This window comes from Notolepis coatsorum (assembly GCF_963971535.1).
Source record: "Notolepis coatsorum genome assembly, chromosome: 3".
Taxonomy (NCBI): Eukaryota; Metazoa; Chordata; class Actinopteri; order Aulopiformes; family Paralepididae; genus Notolepis; species Notolepis coatsorum.
This window is the reverse complement of record NC_140167.1, coordinates 91,833,647-91,846,237: the sequence shown is the minus strand read 5'-3', so window position 1 is coordinate 91,846,237 and position 12,591 is coordinate 91,833,647. Positions and strand designations below refer to the sequence as shown.

Sequence of the window (12,591 nt, the reverse complement as noted above, 5' to 3'; positions counted from 1 at the left end):
CAGCTGCTTGAAAGTAGGTAAAAAAAAAGAAAATAAATTGCAAATTAATCAATCAATCCGCGCGATTTTTATTTTGTTCCACAATGACTCAATTACATCATCCAACATTGTTTAAGCAACTAAGACATTCGCCGTGACAGAATCGGTTTATATTTAGTCGTTATGACGCTATCAACATATCCATTTGTTAAAGATTATTGTCCGCCATCTTGTTTTTTCCTAAAAATCCGCACGGCGGAGTGATTGTAATTCGGTTGTGGGCGGGTCCTGGGACCAGGAGCGTGGAATTGTGAAGAATACATACGTGTAAATTGACTGTTTCAGCCAATCAGAATTGAGAAATTTGCATGCCGTTGTATAAAGATAGATATAGTATCTACATTATGTAAAAAGGATTATATTAGTGATGCACCGATGTGAAAATTGCTAGTGAGCAGAGGTGGGGCGTGGCTATGGCGTTGAATGAGTTAAGAGACCTCAGTCCTTCATTTGTTTACAATACTGACAGGCAGATGAGGTGACCTCAGTCCTTTATCTGCTCCTCACTGTCTATGGCAGTGGGGTGGTTCTGGTATCGGAGATGCTTGACACGGTTTGCTCTTTGATTGATTTGTCTGTGATCTCCAGAACATGGCGCTGTCGTCCCTCCTGGTGGTGCTTCAAGGTGACTCATCTCCTGAAGATCAGCGTGTGTCGTCTGCAGAGAGGATCGTCACGCAACTTTGGTCACGCATGTGTCCCAGCCAGGTGAGACGGTGTACACACACACACACACACATACACACACACACACACACACACACAAACACACAAACACACAAAGACAACACATGCACACAAAGACAACACATGCACACAACACACAAAGACAACACATGCACATAACACACACACACACATACAAAGACAACACATGCACACAACACGTGCACACAAAGACAACACAGGCACGTGCACATACATATTTACGTGCATGCACAACTCTTTATTCTCTTCAGGTGCAGACCTACCCTGTTCTTCAGTGTACTCTGCGACTACTCCTGTCAATGTCGGCTGCCTTGGTGAAAAGCATCAAACCTCCGGTCATTTGCCAGGTATCTCACCTGCTGCCTTGTCTTTCAGTTCTCCTGTAGACAGACCAAGACTAGGAGAGAGTACTGCAGTATTTAAGCATTACATCACGCGCAGGAGTGGTTTGTGAACAATAAACCATGCCTAGGGGTGGTCGTTAGGCCCGAGGCGCAGCCGAGGGTTGTTAGACCCCCCTAGGCATGGTTTATTGTTCACAAATCACGACTGCAAGTGGTGTAAAGCTTTTATACAACTGCCAGATTCATCCAACCTTATTTCTATACAATAAACACACATTAATCGAAGATTTATTGAAAAAACCATCCGCCAGAAAAAGTAGTTCCCACAACTACAAAAAAGACAAGTTGCCTCCATGTGGAAGCAGCTTGAAGTGCATCCAACCAAACTAACACATCCAACTGTGTATTATTGGAATGATTGAGAGAAGTTGCCTCATGTGGAAGCAGCTTGAAGTGCATCCAACCAACTAACACATCCAACTGTGTATTATTGGAATGATTGATTGAAAATTGTATTACCAGATGCAGAATGGGTACAATACAGTACGGCTCAATACACACAATTGTTAAGGGAATGCAGACCTACTTTCCATAGAACTTCATTCTTAGATGCTTCTATATAAAGTAGGTAAAACAAATTAAAAAGTTTTCTTTGCCCTATAGGAAAAAAACGTTTTCTTCGCCCTATTCTTTTATTTATTTTTTTAAACCTACTGTAGAGGGCCTAAACTTAACCAGTTGGAAACCAAGCGTACAGTAATAAAATTAGCAATCAATCAATCAATCAACTCAATAGGCCATGCTCACTTAGAACAGCGCAGCACCCAGCTCTCTGACTATCCCCCGCATTGCAGGCAGAGTGTGTGTGCGTGTGTGTGTGGGGGGAGGGGGGGTGTGTGGCGGTGGGTGGAGACTAGAGCGAGCGCTGACAGTCGAAAGGAAAAAAAAATTGAAAAAAAAATTGAAAATTAATCAATCAATCAATCCGCGATTTTTCTTTTGTTACAGAATGATTCAAGAAAGACCCATCAATTACATCATCCAACATTGTTTAAACGACTAAGACATTCGCTGTGACAGAATCGCTTGATATTTAGTCGTTTAGTCGCTATCAACATATCCATTTGTAAAGATTATTGTCCACCTTCTTGTGATCCGGCGGAGTGATGTGATGTGGTTCGGTTGTGGGCGGGTCCTGAGCCAGCAGCGTGGAATTGTTGCCAATAAAGACGTGTAAAATGACTGTTTCAGCCAATCAGAATCGAGAAATTTGCATGCCGTTGTATAATGTTTGACTACTGTGTGTGCTGTCTGTGCTGCAGGCTCTGCTGTGTGTGGGAGCTCTGGTGTCAGAGAGGTGTCCTGATGATGTGCTCCTTGCTGCCCTGGAGTTCCTGGCCTCCCTGGGGAAGGTCTTCATACCTCATGATAGCCAGGTATGTTGAGGACTCTGCTTCTCATATTGTACAGTAGCCTCTCATATTGTACAGTAGCTTCTCATATTGTACAGTAGCTTCTCATATTGTATGGTAGCTTCTCATATTGTACGGTAACTTCTCATATTGTACAGTAGCTTCTCATATTGTACGGTAGCTTCTCATATTGTACAGTTGCTTCTCATATTGCATGGGAGGGTGTGATTACAGAGGTATTTAAATCTTAGCTGCGTTTAGTGCACTTATAATATTAAATGTCTGCCACGCAGTTTGACCATCTTATACCTCTCACTGCCAGCACTGTAAGCCTATGGAGTCGCTCACCTTCTTTGCAGGGATATAACTTTCTTTTTTTATAACATTGTCGTGTTAATACCGTTGTGAATATAAGTATGTTTTTAGAGTGGTCTGCAGTAATTCCTAGAACGCGAGTTATAGGCCCCGATGCATATTATACATAATCGATTGGCGTTTCGTTCCTATACACGCTATATTAAAAAATTCAAATGCATAGTAACTGAGGGGTTACAAAACCCGGACTGTATTAAAGATTGTTTAGATTAAACCACTACTAAATATTATTACTTGCCAGACAGTACAGTTAGTAAATATGGCAGACACTCAATTGACGGCACGGGACAAAGAGATCATGTTTACAGTATTTTAATAGCAATATCAATATACAACTGAATTAGTACGTTGCTCTTTTAATAGTGAAATGATAGTAGAATGTCAGAGTATCAAAGTCAAGGGGAATGAATAATTCCTAGGTTAAGAATACTCGACCGGAGTTCTGCATGGAGTGAGAAGGCGATACAGGGCAAAGCGAGGGGTATAGCTGGAGACAATGATTTCCCCCACGGAGTGGTAAGCTCCAGAGGAATTGAAGAATAGTCGGATACTCCTGCGGTCACTGAAGAAAAGGGGTTCTCGTACGGATCCAGTCCTTGTAATCCAAGTGCCCGATGGCAGGGTAATGGCTCTTAATCCCGACGGCAGTGATGATAGCTAGCTAGCTTCGTTGGTCCTAGAAGCTAGCCCGATGAAGGTCTTCAGGTGTAGTTGGATCCAAGCGCCGATGGTCTTAACTATGCTCTTCTCCACGTTACTTCGCTTACACAAGTCACTATAATACACCAATAATGGTTCTACAATATTAGGGTCGTATCTAAGTAGCTACTAGCTATCCGTAACGATACACCGCGGGTAGGCTTCCACTGCTCACATGTCCACTCGTTCTGCTGTTAGGTTACTTCTCACTTCACCTCGTGTTCTGATACTAGTTACGTTAAGTTCACACACTACCGGCACATGGCTGTTGCTAAGAGAGAGTAAGTAAGTATGGCTGCTTGCGCCACCTACAATATATATAGTGATTTCTAAGGCGCCACCGAATTACTTGTCCGGAATCAATGCGCCTGCTTAGGGCATGTCTGAACTTGCCCGGACACGTCTTTGAACTTGTCTGGGGGGCGCGACTGCTGGCGCCGCCAATGTCAGGGGCGGGGCCCAATGAGGCGAGCGAATAATACTATGATTCAAATGGAAGCTTAAAGGTATATAGCTTATATATATAAATAATATACAAGTTATACAAAATAATAAACGTAGATTCTCAGTGTTAATCTGGCCCTTCAGAACACATATGATCGGTATACATTATGCTCCATCATGCGTGAAGGAAAGGGGGGGCGGGTAGTTTATGATCATTGATTGTCAGTAACGGCTTTCTTTAGTACGACATCATACGTTGATCAGATGGATTGCAATGAAATAAATGGACAATCGAGCTGGAATTAACGTTAGATTCCTCTTACCTGTGGCCGATGAGTCTGGAGAAAAAATATTCCAATTATTTGATTTCCATCTGCTAGATCCGTTTTCCGTTTGTACGACGCAATAAACGCCGAAAGCATATTGATTCTTGCGTCTCGAAAGCGATCCAATGCACTAGAGTGTTTGTCTGGATCCACATAACAAGAGAGCTCTCCCCAGAACATTTTCACAGATGCACAGAACGCACCATCCGGTTGAGAGTGGAGTTCAACTCGCCCGAAATCTACCAGGCGGCGGTATTGAGCAGAGTCCAGAGTCTCCCGGAGCCTTGCTGGATGAATTATGAATGGCAATAGCGAATAAAGGAAATAACGACCATAAAAACTAGAAAAACTCGTTATTGGCGTTATTCGATTGTCGGCCAATAACGAGTATACTTGTTAATGGCGCAGAAACGGTTAATACATGACTTTTAGACTGTGTTGAGCCCTGGTGGTGGCTATCGATTCCTGGGGCAACATCAAGGTGGTTGACCACTAATCAACCCATCTGGGTGGTAAAAAGTGGAAAACCGTTATGTTAGCCAAATTGAAAATAGTGCTTTAATGAACCCTCACACCAACCCATGGTCTCTCATCCCACCTACTCTCAGGTCACGCCAATACTGAGCGTGTCTGACTCCCACCTAAACATATGACGTACATGTATAATATCACACCGGTTAGGGTACCTTATGTATACTGCACCTATGTATACCGTATACTTTACTAACTCATAGTATATATTTAGATTCTAGTGGTTATTGTAACCATTTTTATCGTAATGTATAATATAACTGATAGGGCATACAGACCCTCATCTGCACCTTTGATCACACTGCCTACTTGCTCATATGCTTATATTCAGAGTTAATTATATTGTTTACACTGCCTATTATTACTTTCTACTGTACTATAATTGTATTGCCTGTATTTATGTCTTCTATTACCCTGCCCATACCTGTACCTCCTTCCCCCATGCTGCTATGATGCCTGTATTTCCCCAAGGGGATCAATAAAGGAATATCTAATCTTAACTTAAAACTGTTATGTTAGCCTATACCAAATTGAAATAATGCTTTAATGAACCCTCATACCAACCCATGGTCTCATCACACCTACTCTCAGGTCTTGACTTATAGTTATCTACTCTATGTGTCTTTGTCCCACAGAACCAGGTGCTGCCCAGGGTGAGTGGTCTGTTTGGAGCCCTGCTAGCAGAGAGGTCATGGCTGCTCCACCAGCACGCTCTGGAGGCCTTCGCACACTTTGCAGAGGTAGGCTGAGAGAGATCACCTGTCCTACGTATACAGTGTTTAATAAGAGGCACTGGGCTGTTTCCCCCCTCCCCGTTTACTCAGGGGTGTAAAAAGTACCCAGAAATTATACCTAAGTGAAAGTATGGGTACCATCTCAAAATCTTACTCAAGTAAAAATCAGAGTATCTGGCTAAAAACACACTTGTGTAAAAGTAAAAAAGTTTCTACTTTTAAATGTACTTAAGTACCACCAGTCATCCTCACACTCCCTCCGCTCCGGCACAGCCTACCTCCTCAAAATCCCCAGGACTAAGCTGCACACCACGCCTTCTGCTCTGCCGCACCCAGACTGTGGAATGCTCTCCCCATCCACCTGAGAGCACCACAATCCGTCGAGGCTTTTAAAAGGGGCCTAAAAACATTTCTTTTTAACAAGGCTTTTGCCTGAATTTTTCTTATACTTTTATTTTTACTTCTATTAATTATTTTTTTCATTATTTTAATCTATTTTATGTTTATGTTCTTCCATTTCATTGGTTGTTTTATTCATTTTAATTGTTTTATTCATTTAACTTTTTGTCTTTATCTCCTGTAGCACTTTGAGATTTTTACAAATGTAAAGTGCGGTACAAATTGAATTTATTATTATTATTATTATTATTATTATTATTATTATTATTATTATTATTATTATTATTATTATTATTATTATTATTATTATTATTATTATTATTATTATTATTATTATTATTATTATTATTAAGTACTAAAAAGTTACAGTAAAAACTTTTTTATTCCGGGGCAATGAAATGTTCTGTTTCATCTTCATCACTCGTACTATCGTTTGTGGCCATCTTCTGTAGCTTGTCACTCTGACTGTCTATTCTTCTGATAGCAGGTGTTTAATCAAAGATCCCCGCTTTCTCTTGCACAAGGACCAATCAGCATGGGTATGGGCGGGTTAATTTTCCATTGATGGGGATTTGATTGGCTGTTTTTAAATAAAGTGCGGTCACAGGATTAATAACGTTAACGTTAGTTCGGCCAGAGAAACAAATATACTAATTAAAATTGTTGGACCTGCGAGATTTGTACTTTGTAGGTCTGCATTTTAAATGTAAGGAGTAAAAAGTATGCAAGAAATGGCGCAAGAAATCAAGCAAGCCAATCTTTGTACTTTGTAGGTCTGCATTTTAAATGTAAGGAGTAAAAAGTATGCAAAAAATGGCGCAAGAAATCAAGCAAGCCAATCTTGGTATTCCAATAGATAATATAATCCTAAGTATTTTATTGTACGCTGATGATATTGTTTTGTTTGCAGAAAATGAAGCAAATTTACAAAACATGTTGAATATTATGAGTTCTTGGTGCATGAAATGGAGACTTGCGATTAACAGTGAAAAAACACAGATTATGCACTTCAGGAAAAAACACGAACAGCAGAGTAGTCATAAGTTTCAATTTGGACCAACGCCCCTAATTTACACACATTCTTATAAATATCTTGGTTTCACCTTTAATGAGTACATGTGCTTCATAGAAGGAAGGAAAATAATGTCTGAGTCAGCAGGAAGGGCGCTAGGGGGCGTGTTGAGTAAAATGAAAGTGTGCACTGACCTTGGGTTTTCAACATATACACAATTATTTGATTCAATGGTGGGTTCTGTTTTGTTTTATGCTGCTGGAGTATGGGGTTTTGATGATGCTCCTGAATGTAATGCGATCCAGAACCGGGCCATAAGATACTTTTTAGGAGTCCATAAATACACACCAAAAGGGGCTATAGAAGGGGACATGGGGTGGGATTCTTGCTTGGTCAAGCAAAAAGGTGAAATGGTGAGGTTATGGAACCGCCTGGTCCAGCTGCCAAATGGCAGGGTGACTAAAAAGATTTTTAATTGGGACAGAGCACACGGTCATCCCTGGTCAAGAGAGATGTCTATGATTTTTTCTTCTACTGACTTGAGTATGATTTTTATGAACAATTTGCAGTGTAAGGTTCACATAATTAAAACAAAATTATCAACAATCCATCAGGATAAGTGGAAGGTGGAGATTTTGAAAAAACCTAAACTTAGAAAATATATTGCAATTAAAAATGAGTATTTTACTGAACCTTATGTAATGTTAAACTTAAAGAGAAGACGGAGGTCTCTGTGTGCCCAGTTGAGGTCTGGCACCCTGCCATTGGCTGTGGAAGTGGGTAGATTCCAGGGTAAACCTGAGGAGGAGCGGTTGTGTGTTCTGTGTGATCTGGGAGTGGTGGAGGATGAATATCATTTTGTTTTTTATTGCCCTTTGTACACCACTTTGAGGAGGGCTTTATTTGAAAAAATTCAAATTGTAAACCCAGATTTGTTTTGGCAGTCTGAGAGCTGTATGTTGAGTTGTTTTTTTGTGGAGGACATCTTCGGTTTTGCAGGATTTTTGGAGAAGGCATGGCACCTGAGACAAAACACACTGTATCCTATATAATTGTATTTGAATTCACCTTGTTTTTCTGTTTATTTACATTGAGTACAGCTTGTGTTATATTACGTTTTATTGTATTTTCTTGTATTTTTCTTTTTTTTATGGCCATCTTGGTCTATGTCATTTGTTAAGTAATTGGTAAAGTATATTATTATATACTTATTGTTATGTGTCTTGTAAGCCCATATGGGCTGGGCATACATCTGTATGTAAGACACGAAAATAAAAAATATCAAATCAAATCAAATCAAAGTAAAAAGTATGTTTTTTTTTCTCTGAAATGTAATTGAGTAAAAGTGCAAACCTAATAATACTCGAGTAAAGTACAAATCCCCCAAAACAGTACTTTTTACAATACTTAAGTACTTTACACCCCTGCTTTTAATACAGGTGTCCCTGAAACAAAACCATGAGTGAATGATACATTTGTAACACAGCAGGGTAATTTCAATAGGCTGTGTGACTTTCCTCTCAGTTTAGTGTAGTGGACACAATTAAACAGCAATACAAATTAATGTGTTTCAGAACTTTTGATTTCATCAGCATTTTGATGGCCATGTTCTGAAACATTGTTTCACTGCTGTCTGCATTGAATTCAACTTTCTCTTGAGTGCTGGTTGTGTTTGCGGTCATCTTTTTAGGTGTCTTGATGTAAGATGTAAAGCCCTATGAATGTTTTCCCCCCTGCTGTTTTAGTTGACTAATCATGAGGAGGTGATCTCCCAGAGCTTGTCTGTAGACGACACCAAAAGCAAAGTGGTCAGTTTCCTCAGCAAGGTAAGGAATGCCAGAATATATTATAATAATCTAGCTTGATTGATTGATTGAAAATGTTATTAACAGATTGCAGAATGGGTACAATACAGTATGGCTCAATACAAACAATTGTTAAGGGGATGCAGACCAGAGAAAGACTTTCGTCTTGTTTACATCAGGGTCCCCCATTTTCAATTCATCATAACATATATTACATACATGACATACAGATACAGATACAGTACTGGTAAGAGACGTAGGGAGAAACGGGGACAATATTACTTTTTAATGTAACGTTTTCTTGCAGACTACTGGTGCACAGGAAGTGATGAAGACACGACTAGAAAGGCTCAAAATGGAGACGCCAGTTTTTGCGGAACACAATGAGAGGCTGGAGAGTAATAAGGAAGCTGCTTCCAAGATGTCTGCAGCTGAGGTCAACGCTGACTCAGAGGTGAGAGTGGCACACAGCCGGGTCAGCACTGACTCGGGACGTGAGCCAGTAGTGTCATGAATAATAATCAGTGTATGTTTAGTGCCTTTCTATTAGGGGTGGGGCCGGGTTATAACATAATAAATTAACTAATATCTAGTTTTCAGTTTTCAGTCTTGATACGATTTAAACTTGAACGTGATATTAGAATTGTTAGCTCACTAGCTCCCAGATTGACCCAGATTAGCCAAGCACACAATATACAAGCTTTGTAACATGAAGGTTAATAGCAATCTAGAATCTAATCTATTGAATTGCCTAGTAATGGTAAGATGTTTTTATTTGTGTTTCTTCTTAAATTAATACATCTTAAAATATAAGGTTTAAAATCAAATTGTAGCCTCAAGAATCAAAATCAAATTAAATTGTGATTCCCCAAAATGTCCACCTCTCCTGTCTATTTATTTACAAACTGTATTACAACATGTAACACAGTTTAGACACTGTGGGCACAATACCAATGATTAAACAGTACTGTGTAATAGGGTTAGGGTTAAGTACTGTGTAATAGGGAATATTGTTTGGAATGTTAATTACGGTATAGCAATACTTTTCACTGTACTTTAAGGCATTTGAAGCCCTTGGATATTTAAAAATATGATGTTTAAAAAGTGAAATAAGTCATTCTTAAAATACTTTGAATTCCATTTAGTAATGGTTTCATGAAGTTTGACTCATGAGTAAAAATATAAATTATTTTGACATTTTATTGCCCATATAAATAGTAATTTAACTCTTTACTGTGGTCAAATTATATTATAGTATGGAATTTCAATACTCAAGGTATTGCACACAATTCAGAATCACAATAGTATTGTGATACTATCTTACGAGGAGCTCCTAATATTTTCCTGATTGGAAGGTGCTATATCTGAGATTTATATAGCAATAAAGAACTATATGCTATGTAAAAACATAGTGGAGTAATGGTGTCCTGAGCAGAGAATGAAGTCACACTCCCTCTGTGTGTGTGTGTGTTTGTTGTTATTCCAGCGTCTCTGTTCTTCTTTGTTCTGTTTCGGTAGCTGAGCTGGCTGCGTGTGCTTGTTTAATATATGCATGTATGCGTGCATGTATCCCCTCGCTACACCTGATTAGATAAACGTGCTGCTAGTTGATTGGTCCCCGTTTCTCAGCTCCGTTTTCAAAAAGAAAACGGCGGCTTGTTTACTCATCAAATATCTTTATTTTTTTTACCTAAAATGTTTCAGACAACATTTTATGCGGGAAATAGGACACACAATTGCTGGATGTTGATTCATATTTAATCTACAACTGACCGTTTGAAGCATATAATCCACCCAAAGCATAGAAGCATAGACTGCATGCGCCCTTTGTTTTGGTCTGAGATGCCAGTGCTCTACTGCCATCTAGTGGCTGAATCTGCTATTACAGCTCCTTTAACTGGAAGATATGGCTCCTCTGGTGACACATGGTCTGGGAGTGTGACACCATTACTCCACTATGTCTTTACTTAGCAAATAGTTCTTTATTGCTATATAAATCTCAGATATAGCACCTTCCAAGCAGGTAAATATTAGGAGCTCCTCATAAGATAGTATCACAATACTATTGTGATTCTGAATTGTGTGCAATACCTTGAGTATTGAAATTCCATACTCAAGTTTCAAGTTTCTTTAATAGTTGTCATACAGAAGTACAGAATACTTTCATACAAAATGCTTCTTACTGTTACGCTCCAGAGACTGTGCTAGACAAGATAGTATCAAATAACATAGTATAGCATGTAATTTAGAAGAAGAAAATGAGGTCACAGTGTTCGGTATAGACATATGTACAATGTTCTGAGTTACCATATAATATACAATACTATGCAGTGTACTAATGTACAGTACTATATAGTGCAAAGCAGAAATGGGATGAGGTACAATTTAGGTACAATTTACAGTAAGGTGTACGAGTTGTAGTGCAATCCTTCATCAATAAATATAAAGTGTGGGGAGTGGGTGCTACAGTGTGTTTGTTTAAAGTGGGTGTGTGCTATAAAGTGTTTGGAGTGGGTGCTACAGTGTGTTTGTTTAAAGTGAGTGTGTGCGTGTGGATGTGTGTGCTATGTGCGTTTGGTGGTTGTTGTTGTGTAGTGTTCATTGTTCGTTTAGCAGCCTGATGGCCTGGGGATAGAAGCTTCTTCTGAGTCTTTCTGTGCTCGCCTTGAGGCTCCGGTATCGCTTGCCTGACCGCAGCAGTTCAAAGAGGCAGTTGTTCGGGTGACTGGAGTCTTTAATGATTCTCTTAGCCTTGCCCTTGCAACGCTTGTTGTAAATGTTCTGGAGGGTGGGGAGCCCCCCTCCAATTGTGCGTTCGGCTGAACGTGTCACTCTTTGAAGTCTGCTTCGGTCTTGTGCAGTGCTATTCCCAAACCAGGAGGTGATGTTGCCAGTCAAGATGCTCTCTATTGTACATGAGTAGAAGTTCTTAAGGATCTTCTGACTGACTTGGAACTTCCTTAGGCGCCTGAGGAAGTAGAGGCGTTGTCGTGCCTTCTTCACAACACTGTCAATGTGTGTGGTCCATGTCAAGTCCTCGGATATGTAGGCTCCGAGGTACTTAAAGCTGTTGACTCTCTCAACCGGTGCCCCGTCGATGCTGAGGGGGCTGTAGTCCTTGACCCCCGACCTCCTGAAGTCCACAATCATCTCCTTTGTTTTGCTGACGTTCAGGGAGAGGCTGTTTTCCTGGCACCATCCCGCCAGGACCTTGACCTCTTCCAGGTAGGCCCTCTCGTCGTTGGCAGAGATCAGGCCCACCACCACTGTGTCGTCAGCAAATTTGATGATTGTATTGCTACTCCGCTGAGCCACACAGTCGTGTGTGTACAGGGAGTAGAGGAGGGGACTCAGAACACAGCCCTGGGGGGCCCCTATGTTGAGGGTGATGGATGAGGAGGTGCAGTTGCCTGCTCTCACCACCTGGGGTCTGCCCGTCAGGAAGTCCAAGACCCACTGGCAGAGGTCATAGTTCAAGCCCAGGTCCCTGAGCTTGGCTATGAGTATGGAGGGGACTATGGTATTGAATGCCGAGCTGTAGTCGATGAATAGCATTCTCACATAGTTCCCCTGCCTCTTGTCCAGGTGTGATGCTGCTGTGTGCAGCACATGGGCTATGGCGTCCTCCGTGGACCTGTTGGGGCGGTATGCAAATTGCAGGGGGTCCATGTTGATGGGGAGGGAGGAGCAGATGTAGCCCTTTACTAGCTTCTCAAAGCACTTCATGGCTATGGAGGTGAGAGCTACAGGGCGCGGTAGTCGT

At 40.6% G+C, this 12,591-nt stretch overlaps 1 protein-coding gene across 1 annotated transcript in view; it reads left to right on the top strand.

The window, feature by feature from the left end:
* Positions 1-630: 630 nt before the first annotated feature.
* LOC311225904 (FIGNL1-interacting regulator of recombination and mitosis-like) overlaps positions 631-12,591 on the top strand; it is a gene marked incomplete at both ends in the record, with an annotated part of 13,085 nt that continues 1,124 nt past the window's right edge. Inside the window, 6 exons of the mRNA XM_084311295.1 lie at positions 631-747; positions 999-1,094; positions 2,414-2,527; positions 5,514-5,618; positions 8,769-8,849; positions 9,136-9,264. Coding sequence (XP_084167421.1) covers positions 631-747; positions 999-1,094; positions 2,414-2,527; positions 5,514-5,618; positions 8,769-8,849; positions 9,136-9,264 — 642 coding nt within the window. The remainder of the gene's footprint in view (positions 748-998; positions 1,095-2,413; positions 2,528-5,513; positions 5,619-8,768; positions 8,850-9,135; positions 9,265-12,591) is intronic.